This window comes from Eumetopias jubatus, unplaced genomic scaffold, assembly GCF_037043125.1.
Source record: "Eumetopias jubatus isolate StellerSeaLion01/CBP00866 unplaced genomic scaffold, mEumJub1_p1.0 scaffold_2, whole genome shotgun sequence".
Taxonomy (NCBI): Eukaryota; Metazoa; Chordata; class Mammalia; order Carnivora; family Otariidae; genus Eumetopias; species Eumetopias jubatus.
Window position 1 is genome coordinate 141,666,968 of NW_028274808.1, and position 20,239 is coordinate 141,687,206.

Sequence of the window (20,239 nt, forward strand, 5' to 3'; positions counted from 1 at the left end):
AGCATTACTTGGATGTTGAAGCTCAAAACCCAAGAGAGATCTTTGACACTCCCCTGTCTTTTACTTACCACATATATTTCTCAAGTCCACACCCTTTGTGTCTGTCACCACTGTCTCCGCTCTAGGGTAGACGCTTGCCATTTCTTGCCTGCATCGTCGAAAGCCTTCTCTGACTCCATTCTCTACTTCAGTTTTATCCCCATCCAGTGCATTCTCCACACTGAAGCCAGAGAGCTTTTTCAAACCACAAACCTAGTTAACTACTACTCTCTTACTCTCAAATCCACTAGTGACTTCCCGGAGCTTTCAAGATAAAATTCAAGCTCCTTGGCATGACCAAAAGGTCCTTCAAGATCTGGCCTGTATCTTCATTCTCATATCTGGCTACTTCTTTCCTGTCACCTGGAATATCTGTGCTGTTTTAAGCCTCCTCACCAATAATTATGGTGCTGCCACTGCCTGCAATGCCCTTCCTCTTCTCCTTAATATACTTCAAGGCTCATTCAGCTCAGGTATCACTTGATTGCTATCAAGTAAAACTCCCTCCTCTTCCCTAATCTCCTTTTTACCTAGTGCTCATCTCTCTCAGAGCCCTTGCCAATCTTTTACTCGTCTATTTTCCCCCTGAGACCTTAAACATCTTCAGGGTTCATTAAAGAAATCACCTACGATAATTTTTTTTAAAAGATTTTATTTATTTATTCATGAGAGAGAGAGAGAGAGAGGCAGAGGGAGAAGCAGGCTCCCAAGGAGCAGGGAGCCCGATGCGGGACTCGATCCCAGGACCCTGGGATCATGACCTGAGCCGAAGGCAGACGCTTAACCATCTGAGCCACCCAGGCGCTCTAGGATAATGTTTACCCCAAAATTATTTTATTAGTAAGTTGATTGATTAATTCTTTAATATTTAGGTTCTTCAAGTCCATTTTTTATGTCATCTATTCGTGGTACAATAATTGAAAACACATCTTCAGCTGGGACATTGACACAAATTCCTTTTTTCCCCAAATATGAAGTGGAACTTGATTCTCCTAGAAAAGTCATCCCATACCCTGGAAAGGAACACATTGAACGTGTTTTGGAAGAATATTCACATCAAGTCAAAGATCTGCAGAAAAGACTAAATGAAGTGAGTTGCATTCTTTTGTTCTAGTACTTTATGCCATTTGGGAATGACAGTGAGGCACAGTGCCTTGGAACAGAATCTAAACTTATTAAAAGAAACACTTAATGATGGATTTATTGGTTAAACTTGTTAATTTGGCTTATGCCTTGTATTTCAGTATTAAAAATTGGGCACATGAAGTTTATATACCGATTTTTCTTTTGTTAATAGTCAGAATGCCCTGGTTTCATGGCTAATTTTAATTAAACTTGAATAGCTCAAAATGTTATAATTAATGATGTTTATCTGTAATTATAATAATTGGTTCAGGCCTGCTGTCCGGCTATCATGATACATTGTTTTTCTTTTTAAAAAAATGTTTTAAGATTACTTATTTATTTGAGAGAGAGAGCAAGAGAGCACACAAGGAGCAGGGAGGGGCAGAGGGAGAAGCAGACTCCTTGCCCAGCAGGGAGCCCAACATGAGACTCAACCCCAGGACTCCCAGACCATGACCCTAGCTGAAGGCAGATGCTTAACTGAGCCACCCAGGTGCCCTGATACTGTGTTTTTCTTTACAAAGCAGTTGTGGGGATAGGTTTTTAGATGTATGTGTATATATGATAACTAAATAGTATATTGAAGTTATTTGCTAAAAATTTTTAAGTAGTCTGTAGTCTGTCTAAAAGTGAAACTTACCATTGTACACGAAGCCTTTCATGATATAACCCCTCTCTGTACATGTTAGCTTCATCTACCTGTTCCCCAAATGTACCCTCCATTCCAGCAATATTTAGCTATTTGCTCTTCCCTGGAGATAGCATGTTTTTCTAAAGCTTCATGCTTTTGCCCAGGCCATTTCCTCTTCTTTAATTGTCTGCCTGGCAAATTCTTATTATCCATCAAGACTCAGCTCAAGCATTTCCTTGTCTGGAATCCTTTGCTCTAAGCAGCATGAGGTATATTCTCTGTACAGCTGCTGCCCTATGTGCACATGTCTACTGTAGTATTTAGTTCGTGTTGCTGTATTCATTAACACCTTGTTCTACCTCATTCAGACTCTGTAAACACATTTAGGGAAAAAACTACAACTTTATTAAGTGCTAAAAGTCATGTACTATTGTATCATGTACAGGGATACAGAGATGAATAAAGTAGGACTCATAAGGGGTTCACAGACTTGAGGATCTGGTATATAAACAAATAGTCATAATACCTTATGATAAGTTCACTAATAAAGAGGGTAGGTGGGTTGGGTGGATGGATGGATGGATGGAGCGAGCACAGAGATACCAGTGAGGGAAAGAAACAGTGTCTTAATTCATTTTCCCTGTCTATCCTCTGGCAGAGTATCTGATACTTGATTGGCTCCCAGTAAATATGTGTTAAATCTCTAAATAAATAACAGGGCTATTTGGATACTTGTAATATTTAGCATGAAGCTCGTATGTAACACGTGCTAGGTACTGGATATATAAAGCTGGAAAAGACACGGCCCTTTCTATGTACACATTTACAGTCTGTGGCTGAGATATTTATTTATTTATTTATTATTTTTAAATATTTATTTTTTTATTTTTTATTTTTATTTTATTATTTATTTGACAGACACACTGCAAGAGAGGGAACAGAAGTGGGGGAGTGGAAGAGGGAGAAGCAGGCTTCCCGCTGAGCAGGGAGCCCGATGTGGGGCTCGATCCCAGGACTCTGGGATCATGACCTGAGCCAAAAATCAAGAGTCAGATGCTAAACTGAGCCATCCAGGTCCCCCAAACCTCATTTATTCTTGATACCTCTTTCCTGGTGTCACTTTATCACCATGTCCATCCATTGTTCCTCATATGTATTTCTCAGATCCGTTTCCATTTCCACTGTTGCCATCCAAAGTTCAGACTATACTGTAGTCATTCTCCTGAACTATAAGAGGAAAAGATAAAGGGCCTTAACCTTATATTGGCTATATAAACATTGTCAATTGCAGAACCAGCTAGTATCCTATCACACTTCCTTTCCTGTGTAGTGTTTTTTCTGGTGGTTATTTTTTTCTTAAGATTTTATTTATTTATTTGAGAGAGAATGAACGAGAGAGAGAGCATGAGCTGGGTGGGGGAAGGTCAGAGGGAGAGGGAGAAGCAGACTCCCTGTTGGAGGGAGCCTGATGTGGGACTTGATCCCAGAACCCTGGGGTCATGACCTGAGCTGAAGGCAGACGCTTAACCAACCGAGCCACCCAGGTGCCCCTTTTCTGATGGTTATTCATTGCCTTTCTTTTTCCTAATGCTGTATGCCTTTATCATACGCTCTTTTTTTATTTTTATTTTTTTTAAAGAACCATCATGTAGATTTTCTCTCAAATCCTCCTTTGATCCTGGACTCTTCAGGAGTCTTCTGTCTTATTTTCCAGTCTAGGTGAGTTTCTTAGGTCTGTGTATAATTGTTTTCTTCTTCTCATTGCTTTCCTGATTGGATCCATGATTTCCAGAATTCCCTGTTTTCTGTCTTCCTTTTTCTTGATCTACTTCTTCATTTAGTCAAAGCATATCTTTAGAAACTTAAAGGGTATATGTGCATACATTTTAATGGATCTTTGCATCCTGAGAATGACTTTAGCTGGGTAAAGTTGAAAGTCATTTTCTCTCAGTCCTTTGAAAATATTGTGTCCTTGCATTTCGTATTGCTACTGAGAAGTAGATGTCTGTCGGATAACTTGCTCCTTTGTGGATGATATGCTTTTACTTAATTTAGCTGGGTAAAGTTGAAAGTCATTTTCTTTCAGTCCTTCGAAAATATTGTGTCCTTGCGTTTCATATTGCTACTGAGAAGTAAATGTCTGTCTGATACTTGCTCCTTTTTGGATGATATGCTTTTACTTAATTGAGTTTTGTCTTTGGAAGCTTTAGAGTCTTCTGTCTCTGAAAATTCACCATAATGTGCTTAGGTGTGGATTTTAGTTTTTTCATTCATTGTGCTGGGGATTCAGTGGATCCTTTTGGTCTGCAGATTTGTACTTTTCAGCTTTGAGGAATTCAGTTGTTTTTTCTTTGATAGTTTCATTCACTCTGTTTTCTTAGGTGTCTCATTCTGTGGCTCCTATTAGTCATATGTTATCTCCTAGGTTATACCTCTAAGTCTCTTACCTTTACTTTCAAAAGTTTTACCTACTTTCCTACTTTGGGGGGATATTTCTTGACTTCTAACATTTTACTGCAGCTTTTTAGCATGCAAGCATATTTTTAATTTCCAAGAACTCTTCTCACTTGGTCACTTCCTTGGCATAGTATTTCGTTCTTACTTTACAGCTGTGATGTCTCTCAAATTTCTCTGCAAATACAAGTTTCTGAAAGTGTTCTTCTTTGCTGCATTACTTTGCTTCTTTGGATCCTTTTTTTCTCATGTTTGCTTCTTTGTATGATCTTGGTTTCTGTTTTTTATTTTATAACCTTTCTTCAGGTGTCCAGTGGTGTTTGTTGGTTGGTTGGTTGGTTGGATCATTGGTTTTTGTTCATACTCAAGGATGAACAATAAAAAAGCTGATGGCAAGCTCTCTAGCAATAGGGAGAACTTGATGGCTTTGCTTTGGGATGATTACGTGGTATCAATTTTTATGCTGGGAGGTCTCACAGTGCCTGATTTTATTTTATTTTTTTTAAGATTTTATTTGAGAGAGAGAGAGAGTGAGAGAGAGAGCCCAAGAGGGGCTAGAGTCAGAGGGAGAAGCAGACTCCCTGCTGAGCAGGGAGCCCAATGTGGGACTCGATCCCAGGACTCCAGGATCATGACCCGAGCCGAAGGCAGTCAATTAACCAACTGAGCCACCCAGGCACCCTCGCAGTGCCTGATTTTAGAGATCTTAGTGAATTTCTCTGTAGTAGAACGCCTTGACTTTTGGGTGGTGGTTGTCTGCTGTCAAGTTTTTAAGTGGGTTGGAAGTGGGGATTCACTTTTCTGTATACAGAATTTTAACCAATTTTCCTGTTTTCAAAAATAAAACATTTCTATCTCTATCTTGAGGTAGATATCTGATTTGTTTTAGAAAGTGTTTTGGTTATTAAGTAAAGAATAGATTTGAAAGGGGCCAAGCTTGAGACAGTGATACAAGTTAAGAATGATTAATTAGACCCTGCAGTATGTTAAAAGAAGAAGGAAGTACACATAAAAATAAATTAGTAATATGTGGATTTTTGGAAATTATTAGGAATTTCCTAATAATTTAAGGAAATATGTTCCTCTGATAAAGGCTGATTTGCATGACATTTTTTTTTTCAGAGCAATGAATTGCATGAGAAACAAAAGTTTTACTTAAGGCAGTCAGTCATTGATTTGCAAACAAAACTTCAAGAGATGCAAATGGAGAGAGATGCCATGGCTGACATCAGGTTGGGCATCATTACCTAAAATTATTTTAAAGTTTTACTCTTTGTAGTATAAAACTACTTGTGTGAATATGAATTTTATCAATATTATTTCTTCTCTTTCATTTATTTCATAGACGAAGGGAGAGTCAGTCCCAGGAGGATTTAAGAAATCAGCTTCAAAATACAGTTCATGAACTTGAAGCTGCCAAATGCCTTAAGGAGAACATGCTGAAAGATAGCAATGCACAAATAGAGCAGCTGAGAAAGATGATGCTTGGCCATGAGGGGGTGCTTCAAGAAATCCGATCAATCCTAGTTGACTTTGAAGAAGCCTCAGGCAAGAAAATATATGAACACGAGAGCGTGTCTACTCTCCACTTCCGCAACATGGGCTCGGCTATTAGTAAAATCCTAAGAGAATTAGACACAGAGATTTCTTATCTTAAAGGGAGGATATTTCCAGTAAGTGGTGAGAACACTATTCAATTTTATATTAAAATTCATTAAGAGAATAGTATTAGGTATATAATTTTTTAAGTTCTTAAAAGTAAACCAGGTTCTCATTTTTGTTCTCTAAAGTAACAGTTATTTCTACAATGATGTCTCAATACATTAAGGGAACTAGCTTGATTTGCCTGTATGGCTTCATGAGAGTATAACCAACCAAAGTAAATAATCTAATAAAATACAGTGATAGAATGTATTCGGTTTCTATATTACTTTTATTTGCTTCTTTCTAAAGTGTTCCTTTAGGGATGCCTGGGTGGTTTAGTCGGTTAAGCGTCTGCCTTTGGCTCATGTCAGGATCCCAGGATCCTGGGATCAAGTCCCCCATAGGGCTCCCTGCTCAGCAGGGAGTCTGCTTCACCATCTGCCCCTCCCTGCCACTTGTGCACACAGGAGTTCTCTCTCTCTCTCTGACAAGTAAATAAATAAATAACATCTTTAAAAACAATAAAGTAGTCCTTTATTTGGAAAATCTCCAACGTTTCCAAGAAGTAGATTTACCAGTCCCTAAATCAGCACCTCTTTTTTATAACTAGGTAGAGGATCAGCTTGAAGCACTGAAGTCTGAATCACAGAATAAAATAGAATTGCTTCTTCAACAACATCAAGATAGGTGGGTTTCTGACCGAAGTATAGAAAGTCATAGTGAACTAAACCATAGGTTTACAGTCCCTCATCAGCAATTGTGAAATTGAAAATGTTCTGAAACAAAAGTTTTCTTCATTGGTTTGTGGCAAGTTCATGTGAAAGGGAAAATTTTTCCGACACTTGTTTAAAAGGTTCAGGAAGACTTTACTCAAGGCATTTGCAATAGGGATTCTGTGTTAGGGGAAAGAGGTGAGACTCAGCTCTCCCAATACAACCAAGGAAGTAGGAATTTACAGCCAAGGAGCAGGTGAGTGGGGCAGTGGAGACATCAAGGGTGGGGGGATTCTCATTAAACTGACTTAGCAAGATTCTTACTAAGCCTGGGCAGGCCAGAGCGGTTGGGGGAGGGGTTGATGGGTGCCAAGGTCAAGGCCTACAAGAGGACTCAGAGGAGCCTGACTATAGTTTGGTCAAGGAGAGAGTCTTGTCATTCATTTGTTGGCAAAACCTGACTTGAGCTTAATGTAAAGCTTTATGATATAAAGTCTTTATGATTTAGTGTGAATATTTAAAAACCTGTTGTATTTATAATATGTTTGGCTTATAGGAACTTCCCTACGTGTGTCATATAATATATAGTACTTGTAACTTATTACCATTGTAAAATTAAAAAAAAAATCCGAATTCCAAAACTTAAAATGAGAAGCATATTCAAAGTCAAAGCAAAATACTCAATTTGTGAGTGTTGAAAATCATTAACTTTTGGAATAACTCATAATCAAGGAAAATCTTATGTATCAAATAACAAACACCACATTCTTTTTATAGGATCGAGCAGTTAATAAGTGAACATGAAATCGAAATAACAGGACTTAACGAGAAAGCTAGCAGTGCTCGAAGTCAAGCCAGTAGCATCCAGAGTCAACTGGAAATTATTCAGTATGTATGTCCTGGTGGTTTGAAATTGGTATCATTTATCTTCATTTTAGAGATACTATTTTCATTAATGTTCTGTCCTAAGATCTTTTAAAATTGGCTTTAAAATCCCACAAGAAAGTAAAACTTCTCTAACATTTAAATGAATGGAAATGATTACTTAAAGATAATATTATATGATCAGATAAGTATTATTGCCGTAAGTGAGAATGTATTCGCGCCCCTCCACCCATCCAGCTTGTTGTGGGGGGGGTTAGGGTGACAAGGTTGGCAGCAGGACAGGGCTCCACGCGTGAGTCAGGCCTACCCTAGGAGGCCAGCCAAGCCCACGGCTGAGGCCCGTTGTGATGGGGGGAAGGGGAGCAGGAGGTATTTCCTTCAAGACCAGCAAATAGGAGAGTGACTAGAAGTTCTTTCTTTAGGCTTTTCTCCTCTTTTATGCAACAGTACTTTACACAGCAACTAAAGGGATGTCACTGTGGTGCCTTGTCCACGTCTCTCTCCCCCACTGGTGCACTGAGTATGTTGTGACTGCCTTTCTAAAGGCCCCAGTCACTAGGAGTAGCATGTCCTGTTGGCCCATAAGCTCATTGCCTGTCTGAGAGGACTGGGCACGGGCATGGTGGGCTCAGTCTTCCCTGATCCTTCCCAGGCAGCGGGCTCAGTGCGCACGTTGTGCTCAAGAGCAGTGTGACCGGAGGCCAGTACCGTCTGCACGCCAGGGGTCAGACACGTATTCCCTGTAAGGCTGTCCTCACTGGCCAGGGGGCAGACAGGAGTGCTGCGCGTGGGTCCGTGCTATGTAGCCAAGGCCTGGGGCAGCGGCCGCCACAACCCCCCTCCCCCCCCACCGACCGCCCATGTTCTCCCTTAGGGAAAAAAAAGTATTGCAAGTATTTAGGTCTCTTGAAATTGGATGTTTTAAATATTGTTCATATTACAACTGATAGGATCAATCAAAAACACATATATGTGTATGTGTAAATATATATATAAAATGTACATGTATACATATAAATAATTTTATAATTTGAGCTTATATGTATTGAAACCTTTTATTGGGACATTTTCAATCATATACCAAAGTAGAGAGAAAATAGTACAAATGAACTCCAATATACACTCTCTAGTTTCAGCACTTAACATGGTTGAACTGAAGCTTTTAAGAAGAAATTTTGGAAAATAAGACTTTTGACGTAGTTATGCCATATAAAAGAACTAGTGGCAGTTCTAAATCACACTTATTCTTAGTTTGCTGTTTGCTTTTATTCCCCCTTTTAAACTCTTCTTAGAGAACAAGCAAGAAACCAAAATTCAATGTATATGCGCCAACTCAGTGATCTGGAATCTACCGTTTCTCAGCTACGTTCTGAGTTAAGAGAAGCCAAAAGGATGTATGAAGACAAGGTGAGGTTAGATTTGGCTGCTCTGCCTCCCCACACTATTATACACAGATTTAATTACAAATTTTTTAATAGTTTATTTGAAAATGAGGAATCAAAGTAATGTCAAATTAAAAGCAGTTTTTAAGATGGAGTAGGAGGATGCCAAATATCTGTATGTTAAATTATAAAAAAATTTTAAAGGGGGCATGTGATGTAATGAGCACTGGGTGTTAGACACAACTGATGAATTATTGAACACATCTGAAAAAAATTATAAATAATTTTAATTCAAATGGTTTGCCCAGATTAATTGTTTGTAGAAAAAAAGTTTTGCATACTTCAAGTAAGTTTCTAAAAAAATAAGTTAAAAATAAGAGCACTTAAATTTTTTTTACAGGCTTAGCTCTAACAAATATTTTGGAACCAGGCAGTCTCTCCCTACCACTCAGTACTTGAGGGGCCTACCTCTTAGGTTTTACTTCAACTCCCAGTTATTAATCACTGTGTGGCTAGCAAACCGAATTAATAAGATTAGACTAAATAAAAAATAATTAGGAAGATAAATCTTCATCTTTCATCACACAGTTCCTCTTAAACCCAGATACTCATATTTGATATCCTGTTATTTTTATTCTCTCACTTTCCATAGCTAAAGAGGAGCTGTTCACTATCATTATCAACCATTTTTCCAGAGCTTATGTTTTCATTAATCTCAAGCATTTGTAAAGCAGTAGAGACCCTAAAAAACCAGCAGAGGGCTCCCATTCAGAGGAGTTCAGTTTCTTCATTCCCTGTGAGAAGGGGGGCCCACCATCCATGCCTGTTTGCCTGCAGCAGTCCAGTTTATACCTGCTATCCCCGCATCTTGTTTTGTGAACATCACCTTTCATCTCCAAATTGACTCAGTTTGGAAGACAAACTAATAAGTCATCCTACCTATAAGAGAACCTCCCGTTTTAACCATCGCTTTTAGCCAACTTCTCACGCCTTAGCTGATTGGGAAGAAGTAGAATATAAGGAAGTTGCCAGATTTCCTCTAAAAAATAGCCCAATTCTACAGGGTAACAGTACAAGAAAAAAAAAAACAAAAAAAACTTCACATGGGAAGAAGCAGTTAAACACTGCAGCTCTAAATCTTCCAGACATTTGCCCTCCTTTGGGCAGCCCCTCATTTAGTTACCCCTGTCACCCCTCTGTTGGCCACAGGAGGGGGCTGTTCCCCCTTGGTTCTGGAGTTCAAGTGCAGAATGTAAAAACCTCGACCTTAATTCCCTGTGGCACAGCTAAAATAAGAATAGAAAATTTAGACATGGCTTTACTAAAGTCTAAACAATAAAGAGTAACGTGAAACTACATAATCTCGGTTATGAGATTTGGATCCTTTACCGTAGTGGCTTTCAAACATTTTTGATCACTACCCACAGTAAGAAATAGCTTACTTTACGATCTACCACACACATATGACTGAAACAAGTTTCACAGAACAGTATTTACCAGTATAGTAACCGATAGTCATCACTATTCAACCTATTTTAAAAAGATTAAATATTCATTGTTTATTGACAAACCCTTTGAAAAGCTATGAAGTCCTAAGCAAAACTCAACTCACTTGTGTCTTACATAATTTGAAAGTGCTCTAGCTTTCCGTTATAATGTTGCTTGGAAAAATGACCCCGCCATAAGCTATCACCCGTTGTTTGCTAATTCACATACAGTCTATATACAGCACCATGCTGCTCAACTTTAAATTTGAGCATGGTGGGAAATTTTAACAAATACTGAATACAGTACATTTAAAGAATACAAAGAATACAAAAACTGCTTTTGAGTTTTTATAAATATTTATCTCTTTGGCATTGTAGAAGCATAAGCATCCAGATGAATGACTGCAGACTTTTTCATATGAATGTTCTGAGGCCGTATGGATATATAATGATACATACAGATATGATGTTAGAATCATTATCTTATTTTGCCCTAATGTAAATAGTGGATCACCAATAATTTTGTCAGTCTTAAAAGGTCACTTAATAAAAATCAGGGGGACATACTACCTTAGCTAATTTTAATCTAGATCAATGAGATTCATGACAACATATTGAAAATATGGAGTTGGCACCAAGATGGTGGTTAACTAGGCTCTCTTATTAGTAACTCCCTTTAGTCAGGGAACACTGAGAACTGATTGTCTTGTCATGTTAATACAGAGTTGAATGTACTTTGGCCTGAAATGTCATCAGTACATGGTGAAAAATCAAGCTAGTTAACAAAAGGATTTCATTTGGGGGTCATGAAATATTCTATTGTTATGAAACGTTTTTGTTGTTGCATTTGAACTCTAAAAACCACAAATCCTTGCTTTATTTCTTTCATTTTCACATACCTTGACTTTACATTGCTAAAGCCTATGAAAAAACTTTAAAATCAATTTTATTTTCTACTGTTTTTGTGAGCATATTACTATATCCTATCCAAATAACACTAAGGAAAAAAATCAAAGAAAATAATACATGAAAGCTATGATTAAAAGTGAGATTTTTGTGAGAAGAAACTTTAAAGAGTGTGTTGATACTGCATATCAGGATACTTTATGAGAAACAGTATTAGTATTTTCACCTGAGGTCAGACCCTTCAGAAAAAAGTCTATTATTTAAAAAATTTGATGACATGATAGGTCTGAAAAAAACTTTTCCAACTAGAAAGCATAAATTGTCTTTTAGGAGGACAGTGTGTGTCTTCAGATTAACAAAATATTTTCATACTGATGGAAATAGAAACTGTGTTTCAAAGAAAATTGTAGATGTAGTTTTGTAGCTTACAAAAGTGTTCTACTGTAATGCTTTTTTCTATTCTTCTCTTTCCATTTTAGGAGAACCTCCAGCATTCCCCTTTACGAATTTGGACCAGTAGAAGCTGTCATTATTGGCTCTGTAGATTTGGCTTTACTCTTAACTTTCGCTTTTTGACAACAAAAATATCTCATGATCTTGATTCTAAGTTTATTTTTCCTACTTTGAAAGCATTTGGGGCTGAATTTCATACTCAAAAAGTAAAGATTTAGTAGCACTGGCTGGAGCTCTATCCTGTGCAGGACGCGTCTGTGCAAACCTCTTTGCGCAGTTCTGCCAATGCACCCCCGTGCTGACCCACAGCACCCCTCAGTATCCAATGTCTGTGTCGTCTTTCTGAGCACAGAAAACCAAAGATAGAATTCGGCTTGATTGGTAACGTCTCTAAAATCATTGTAAAGATTCGAATGAGATCCAAGTACTTGTCCAGTGATCCAAAAGAGCAAGTAGATTCATAGATGGTGAAAGGGAAAACCAGTGCTGCTATTGGAAAAGAAAAGAAAAAGAGAAAACCTTTGATATATCTCTCGGATGTCAGTATTTATTCTGGACATTTCAGAAGGCTTTGTAGTGTTTTGTACAGCTGTTTGTTCAGCTCAGCTGCTACTTCAGTGGTTTTCCCTTTCACTCTCCATTTCTCTTCTTGATTGATTAAGTAACAGAAATATTTCTCCTGTAAAAAGTGAAAGGTAAAAGCAGAGCTATAGCAGCTGAGTCAGTACTGACAACTACAAAACCAGTGTTCCCGCAGGGCGCTGGGAGGGGGGGCAGTGGAGGCAGTACTGACAACTACAAAACCAGTGTTCCTGCAGGGCGCTAGGGGGGGCAGTTGAGTCAGTACTGACAACTACAAAACCAGTGTTCCTGCAGGGGCGGCGGGGGGCAGGGGCGGCGGGGGGCGGGGGCGGGGGCAATGGAGTCAGTACTGACAACTACAAAACCATTGTTCCTGCTGGGCTGGGGCGGGGGGCGGGGGGGGGGCAGTTGAGTCAGTACTGACAACTACAAAACCAGTGTTCCTGCAGGGGAGGGGCGGGGGGGCTTCTGACGCTTCATAGGCCTAGACGGAAACATGAGACTTGGCTCTTTCTTTTTTTGTGTTCTTTTCTTTCTTTTCTTTTTTAAATTTTGGTCTCCTGAAGTTTACCATCCAGTTTGATGTTATCAAAGGGTGATCCAGGATATTTAAAAAAAATGAAAACGGACAAAATTGCAGGTCTTAATTTAAGCTTTTAAAGCACATGAACAAATACTTTGCTCAAAGAGAAAACAGTTTATGCCAAGCTTGGACTAGAAAATGTTTTAGTCATATGAGTAACTCTTCACTTTGAAAGTGTTCTTATTAAATTTATAGCTCGGAAGGTTGTTTCTTTGACCATATTTTGTTTCCAAAGACAAGTGGAAATTCTAGAATTTCAGCTTTATTAATACTGTTCTTATGTGAAAAAGTATTAGACACAGAATTGAAAGGACTTCGAAAGATTATCTAGAATATTCTTTTCAAATTATAGATTAAAAAAAAATTGAGATTCAGAGAGGTCAGGTGACAGAACTGGACCAAACCTAAAGTGTTTGACTCTTAGCCTGATCATGTTCCCTCTCTGATTGCATTTGTCCACCCACAGTAAGTCTGTGGGCTTTCTCCTAAGTATTCCTAATGCCATTACTAAGTGTGTGCTGATTTGGTCTTTCCCAATAATAATAGAGCTGAAAAGATTATATCAACTGACACCATTCCTCCACTTTCCTTAGGAAGCTACTCATGCCACAGAGGTTGAGTTGTTGTATGGCTTTTTTCTATATATGCCCCCAAATGAGCACAAGAGTGCAAGAATTCCTTTATAGGATTATTAGAATCTTTTAACGTTTCTATTGGTAGCCTAATGTTCTATGTACATTTAGTTCTTATGAAATACTTGCTTATATCTAACATACAGTCAAATATAGTCATTTTTAAAATATGTCCAATGTAAATATTAAAATGTGTATTCCAATCCCTGTAGGCTGTGATTCTCCTCTGTAGGTAAATGTGAAACTGTTTGATGATCCTATATAAGTAGTTTTTAAAAGTCATATAGATGTATATGTAGTTAAAGGTATATAAATTCTATGCATTCATACTTAGCATTTATCAACCGGTAGTTGCATATATGTGTGTTTATATAGCTAGTAAATATGTGCTGAATTAATAAACGAAGGTCTTAAATGAACGTGGTCCAGAAAAAAATAGAGTCACCAAGAAAAAATTAGTCTTGCTCATATATTTTGTAAGAAATTTTCATCACAGTTTGTCCTCCAAACCAATCAATAGATTTTATTCTTGACATAGTAAATCTGGAAGCCTGTTGAAGTAAGAAGGAAATGTAGCATTTATGTAGATAGGAAGGATTTCTTATTACTGGTTGATGAAATAGTATTTTAGTGATCACACTGAGTATCAACATGTTCTCATTATTTTAATATCTCTGTATCTAAATTATGAATTTGTGGGGTGCCTGGGTGGCTCAGTCATTAAGCGTCTGCCTTCGGCTCAGGTCATGATCCCAGGACCCTGGGATTGAGCCCCGTATCCGGCTCCCTGCTCGGCGGGAAGCCTGCTTCTCCCTCTCCCACTCCCCCTGCTTGTGTTCCCTCTCTCGCTGTGTCTCTCTCTGTCAAATAAATAAATAAAATCTTTAAAAAAAATAAATTATGAATTTGTGTGGCTCAGCTAAAATCCAAACCTGGAGTTTCCATCATCTGAGATCCTAACCTCTTCGCCTACCTTGCATCTACAGGACAAGAGCTGTAGGGATGCTATTAACAGTGATGGGCCTTCTGGCATATTGACATACGGACACGCATAGTCACACAGGTCAAACAGCTGCCCTGTCAATGAGAGAAAAATGCACCTATACCAGTCCTTTAAAATTGGTATTCACCCATTTTATAGTTGAAATGAGGATTGAAACACATAATACATAAGTATTTTAAATTAACATATTTAATTTAAAATAATTTTAAATTAATGTATTTATGTACATGTAAGTTCATTCATCCTTTCCAAATTGACTAATAATGACAATAATGAAAAATTTGTTATTACCATTCATTCTTTTATATTCAATGCCTTTTGTTACTGAAACTCTGATAGTCTTAAACAAAATAGCTCTTCTACATATAGGTCTTTTGTGGGGGCTGTGCAGAATGTTATTTATGCCTCATCAAGCTTCCTTAAATACTGAATGACAACACATTCACAGAAGGTAAATCTTGAATAGTGTGAAAAGGATTACAGACAATGCCCATATCTAATGGTATCAAATATTTCATTTTGGCAAATTTCTCTGGCTAAATTAAATTCTATATAGATCTTAAGTTTAGAAAACTTTGCAAAACATAAGCTTTTATTTTTGCCCCCAAAATAATACCATTTGTTTCCCAAAGCCTATTTATTTTATACTCCCCACTAACATAGTCAGATTAATTTGTGCTTTTCTTTTAGATAGAAGAGCTTGAAAAGCAATTAGTCCTTGCCAACTCAGAGCTAACCGAGGCACGGACAGAACGTGACCAGTTCAGTCAGGAATCTGGAAATTTGGATGATCAGCTTCAAAAGCTGTTGGTAAGACTATGATCTAAATATGAATACGATTAATTCTGGGAAGTTTCTCACCAAAATATTTCACAGACTGGTTTTATTTATAAGATTACAAATTTTACATAATATTTGTGTATACATACACAGTAGACTGTCTTGACATTATTCAAGTTTTGCGTATAAATAATATTCTAAACTTTACCTATTTTTTTTCCTTAAGCAGTGATAGCTTGTAAGTTAGGTGAAGTTAGTCTTCAAACGACCCGTCTTTCAATTAGATAAATTTGTTCGACTAAATTGAGGTAGTACTGTTTATTTTAAAGCCAAATAACATTCAAAACACTGACAGTTTGAAAGGAAGTTTAAAAAAAATTTTTTTTTAAAGGAAAGAAGATTCCAATAATAGTGAAGCAGCCTGTGCCCTGTTAGAGGTACTAGAGGCTGAGAAATTTAGGAAAGGAAACTCCTGGCACTCTTTTGTGTGGTATTAGCGGTAGACTAGAATAAATGCCTCTCTCACCCCCAGCCCCTCCGCAGGGTGTAGCGCCCTCTGCTGGTAGAGCCGTCCTTCATAGGCTGTAGCGGCGTTTAAGGGGCAAGCGCTAAAGATAGAGCTGGCGACTGTGTGTGACAAGCTCCAAACCTTGGGATAATCCTTCACTTCTTACCCTCCCACTGGGTGTTTCCTAGGGTCCTCAGATCGAATCTGAAAATCTTGCAGATTGTCTGAAAGACCCTGAAAGACCCCCTTTCTTTTTCATCTTTACCACCACTACCCCTCTGACCAAGCCCTTCATTAGACCTGGAGCAGGGCAGTGTCTCCTTACGAGGGTTCCTACCTCCTGTCTTTCCCCTCTTCAGTCTGGCCCATAAAGTGCTGCCATGCTCGTCTTTCTAAAATATCACTCTGATTATGTCATTGAAATTCAAAAATTACATTCCCCGTAAAAGTCAGACTCCCTACCTTTCAACACTGTTCATGATCCAGCCCCAGTTTACTGTTCTAGCCCTTTCTCTCTACATATGCCCAACTAAACCACACAAATCCCTTTCCAGTCCCTTCTTACAGATCTCTGCACCTCCCAGCTGTTCGCAAGGTCCACTCAAATGCCTTCTCGAAGTATTTTGATCTCCTTAGCGATTTCTCTCCGCTGTTGCTTAGCTCTGTCTCTTTAATGAAAAACCACTTCCAGTTCTTTGTATCTGTGTCTTACCTTTCCCTTTGGGTGATAGGTCCTTTGCAGATCTGTGTGTCTTTGTTTCTCCTACTCTATTTAGTTTTTGCTAACAGTAAACACTCACTATGTTTTTGTTTTTGTTTTTTAGCTACTAAAGGGGGAGGTAATTCAATTCACAGCCAACCACTACTCCACTCCCAGTACCAAACACTATTCTGTCATTTCTGAAGCAGTTAACCACATTACTATTGCTATTCTTTCAAGCTTTTGAGCATTTCTTTATTACAGGAGCACACTTGATGCAAGGCATAATGCCTTTGCTAGAAAGTCCAAAATTTAAAAACAGGATGACTTTAAAAATCTATTGTGTTTTTCTTTTCATTTTATATTGTTTGGGGTCTAGTCCATTGAGATGTACTTGTAATGCAAGAAATTATAAGTAAGCAAAATGTTAACTTATTTATATAGTAAATAATTGTTTTTAAGCCATTAAAAAGTAAGATTCCAAAGTCAGAGGCTTCTCAAATCACATAAAACCTCCAAAAATGATATAAGAAAAATAAGAGTTTTACTTTAATTATTTAATACAAGTTGGGGAACATACCTCACTTCTTCTAGGCTGATCTACATAAAAGAGAGAAGGAGCTGAGTCTGGAGAAGGAGCAGAATAAGCGTCTGTGGGACCGGGACACAGGCAACAGCATCACCATTGACCACCTGCGGCGGGAGCTGGACGACAGGAACATGGAGGTGCAGCGCCTGGAAGCCCTCCTCAAGGCCATGAAGAGCGAGTGTCAGGGCCAGATGGAACGGCAGGTCAGGCAGGACATGGATGGTTTCTACCAATAGTGTCTTTAGAGGAAAAGTATATTTTATGTGTTATTGGTAGAGTTTTTTTTAAAAAAAAACATGTATGGGCCTAAAAATAACTTTGAGCAAGTTATAAAAACCTGTTATTTATTTCTGTATTTTTGACCACTGATTAAATAAAATGTTCAGCTTCATCTCAGTTTTGTTCGTTGTTGAGTGATGAAATTGCCATCCAATTGCCTTTTGGTTTTCACCTAGAAATTGGTAACCTAATAGTCACTTATTTCAGAAAAGCATTAAGCCATAGGGAGATCTGAGGAACAGGAAGGTAGAAGGTTTCCAACAGATGTTTTTTTTGGTTTTGGTTTTCCCCCAGACTGATTGAGACTGCTAGAAACACAAGATGGATGCAGTCCATTTTAGCGCACCAGTGGCAAAATGTGGAACGCTTTATTAACAGCCCTGAACCTTAAGTACGGAAAGGACACAGTTCCAATGCTAGGTGTTGTCACAGAGACATAAACAGCATTCCACAAAAGAGTAAGCTTCCCAAAATATGAAAGGAAACCAAAGGGACCAGTCTTGGCTTAGAATCCAGGCAAACCACTTTCCTACTCTTTGGCCCAACCTGGGCAAGAAGAAAGGTGAGAGGAGCAACTGGGAGTTAGATTCTTACTCTCTTCTGGACAAGGACCTGAGAATGTGAGTATGTGTTGGATAAAAGCCATTATTCACTTTTCTCTCAGAGGTAGAATTAAGGGGCAAGTTGGAGGGAAATAGGAAGAGCAGCTTCTTCAGTCTTGTCACACTTCTCCCTATCCTAATTTAAGTTGGTACAGAAAATACCCTCAGAGGAAACTTCCCAAGCTCTCACACTACAATGCCATTCTAGGGGAGCATTATTATTTAGTTAACGTCTCTCCACCTTGGTCTAATTAACTTAAGTGGGTCTGTGGTCTGTACAGAGATCTGACAGCAAAACTATTTGAGTTAGTCTAAGTGATATCAGATTCATGATTTCATGTTTGTGAGCTACCTTGTTAAACTCTTGAGGTTGCTTCTACCTAACTGCCCAAATCCATGAAATTTTCTTTTCTTCAACACTCAGATGGCAGCAATTCAGGGAAAGAATGAAAGTCTAGAAAAAGTGTCCTCCTTGACTGCTCAGCTTGAATCCACCAAAGAGATGCTCCGCAAAGTGGTGGAAGAGTTGACCGCCAAGAAGATGACCCTGGAGAGCTCAGAGAGGACCATATCGGACCTGACCGCTTCACTCCAGGAGAAAGAGAGAGCCATTGAGGCTACCAATTCAGAGATCACGAAGCTGCGCTCCCGGGTGGACTTGAAATTGCAGGAGCTACAGCACTTGAAAACAGAGGGAGATCACCTCAGAAATGTGCAGACCGAGTGTGAAGCCCTCAGGCTACAGATGGCAGAGAAGGACAAGGTGATCGAGATTTTGCGACAGCAGATTGAAAACATGACACAGCTGGTTGGCCAGCATGGACGAACTGCTGGTGCCATGCAAGTAGAAAAGGCTCAGCTCGAGAAGGAGATCAATGATAGGAGGCTGGAGCTACAGGAATTCAAGGTCTGTAGAGAGTTTTTTTGGCAGCTTAGCTTCTGCAAAATCTTTCCCCTCAGGAGGAAGTTGACTTAAGTCACTGAAGAGGGGCTCTGTGAACACGGTCTGTGGACCCCAGAGATTGTTTGAAAGTATCTGTGCATCTGTGTGTTTTTGTGAGATAGGATTCCTACTTTTATTAGATTCCAAAAGGAATGGGTGGCCCCAAAATGGTTCAGGACTAGTGATACGAAAGAGAAAAAATCAGAAAATCCAGTTTCCTCAGAAGTCATTTCTGATCCCACAGTTTGAAGTATTTTCTCCCTCTCTGTACAGACCTCTCATTGAATCCCATCTCTCACCACTCAGTGACTGTGAAACACTGCATTGTTGGCTCAGTCTTGGCTTCCGTATCTGTGGAAAAAAAGAACAGTTAACATAGTTTGTCATATTAGTTGCAGGTGTACAAGAGAGCAATTCAACACTTCCATACAACACCGACTTGGACTTGGACACATAGCATAGAGAAGACGCCCATCTTCAACAGGTGTTGGCAAGGAAGTGGAGAAAAAGGAACACTCGGGGTTCCTGGGTGGCTCAATCAGTTAAGCGTCTGACTGTAGATTTTGGCTCAGATCTTGGTCTCAGAGTCGTGAGTTCAGGCCCTGCATTGGGTGCTATGCTGGGTGTGGGTGTCGAGCCTACTTTAAGAAAAAAAAAAAGGAATACTCATGCACTGTTGGTGGGAGTGCAGCCACTGCAAGAGCACTCTCACCTTCACCCCTACCACTGTTTATGCTTCACACAGGAGCCAGAATTATATTTTTAAAGTGTTACATTTTATCACTCCCATATTCAAAACTCTCCAATGGCTTCTTATCTCACTCAGGATGAACTTTCACATCCTTACATTGCCTCTGAGGCCAGTCTTGCTCATGACTCCCTCCCTGACTTCATCTCTGACTACTTCCTCCCCATTCTCAGTCCACTCCAATGTAGAGGAGGAGAAATCCTTCTCCCTCTGTCTTTCTAAATTCTCAGTAACCAAGACACATCAACAAGAGAAGAGCAAAGAAGTTTATTAATATATCTCATAGTGGGTGCATGGGTGGCTCAGTTGGTTAAGCATCTGCTTTGGCTCAGGTCATGATCCCAGAGTCCCAGGATTGAGCCCCACTTCAGGCTTTCTGCTTGGTGGGGAGTCTGCTTCTCCCTCTGATTCTCCCCCCAACTCGTGCTCTCTCTCTATTTCTCTCTTTCAAATAAATCAATCTTAATCAATCTCATATATACAAGGGAGAAACCCAGGGAAATGAGTAACTCAGAGAGGTGGCTTAGAATTCAGGCTTAAATACCATCTTTAGCTGAAAGAAGGATGTGGG

At 39.0% G+C, this 20,239-nt stretch overlaps 1 protein-coding gene across 1 annotated transcript in view; it reads left to right on the forward strand.

Annotated features, from left to right (window-relative positions):
* Positions 1–20,239, forward strand: part of CCDC158 (coiled-coil domain containing 158) — a 92,065-nt gene that overhangs the window by 11,222 nt on the left and 60,604 nt on the right. Inside the window, exons 3-11 of the mRNA XM_028100695.1 lie at positions 912–1,129; positions 5,372–5,481; positions 5,595–5,922; positions 6,504–6,580; positions 7,384–7,494; positions 8,784–8,898; positions 15,210–15,329; positions 17,102–17,299; positions 18,402–18,884. Coding sequence (XP_027956496.1) covers positions 912–1,129; positions 5,372–5,481; positions 5,595–5,922; positions 6,504–6,580; positions 7,384–7,494; positions 8,784–8,898; positions 15,210–15,329; positions 17,102–17,299; positions 18,402–18,884 — 1,760 coding nt within the window. The remainder of the gene's footprint in view (positions 1–911; positions 1,130–5,371; positions 5,482–5,594; positions 5,923–6,503; positions 6,581–7,383; positions 7,495–8,783; positions 8,899–15,209; positions 15,330–17,101; positions 17,300–18,401; positions 18,885–20,239) is intronic.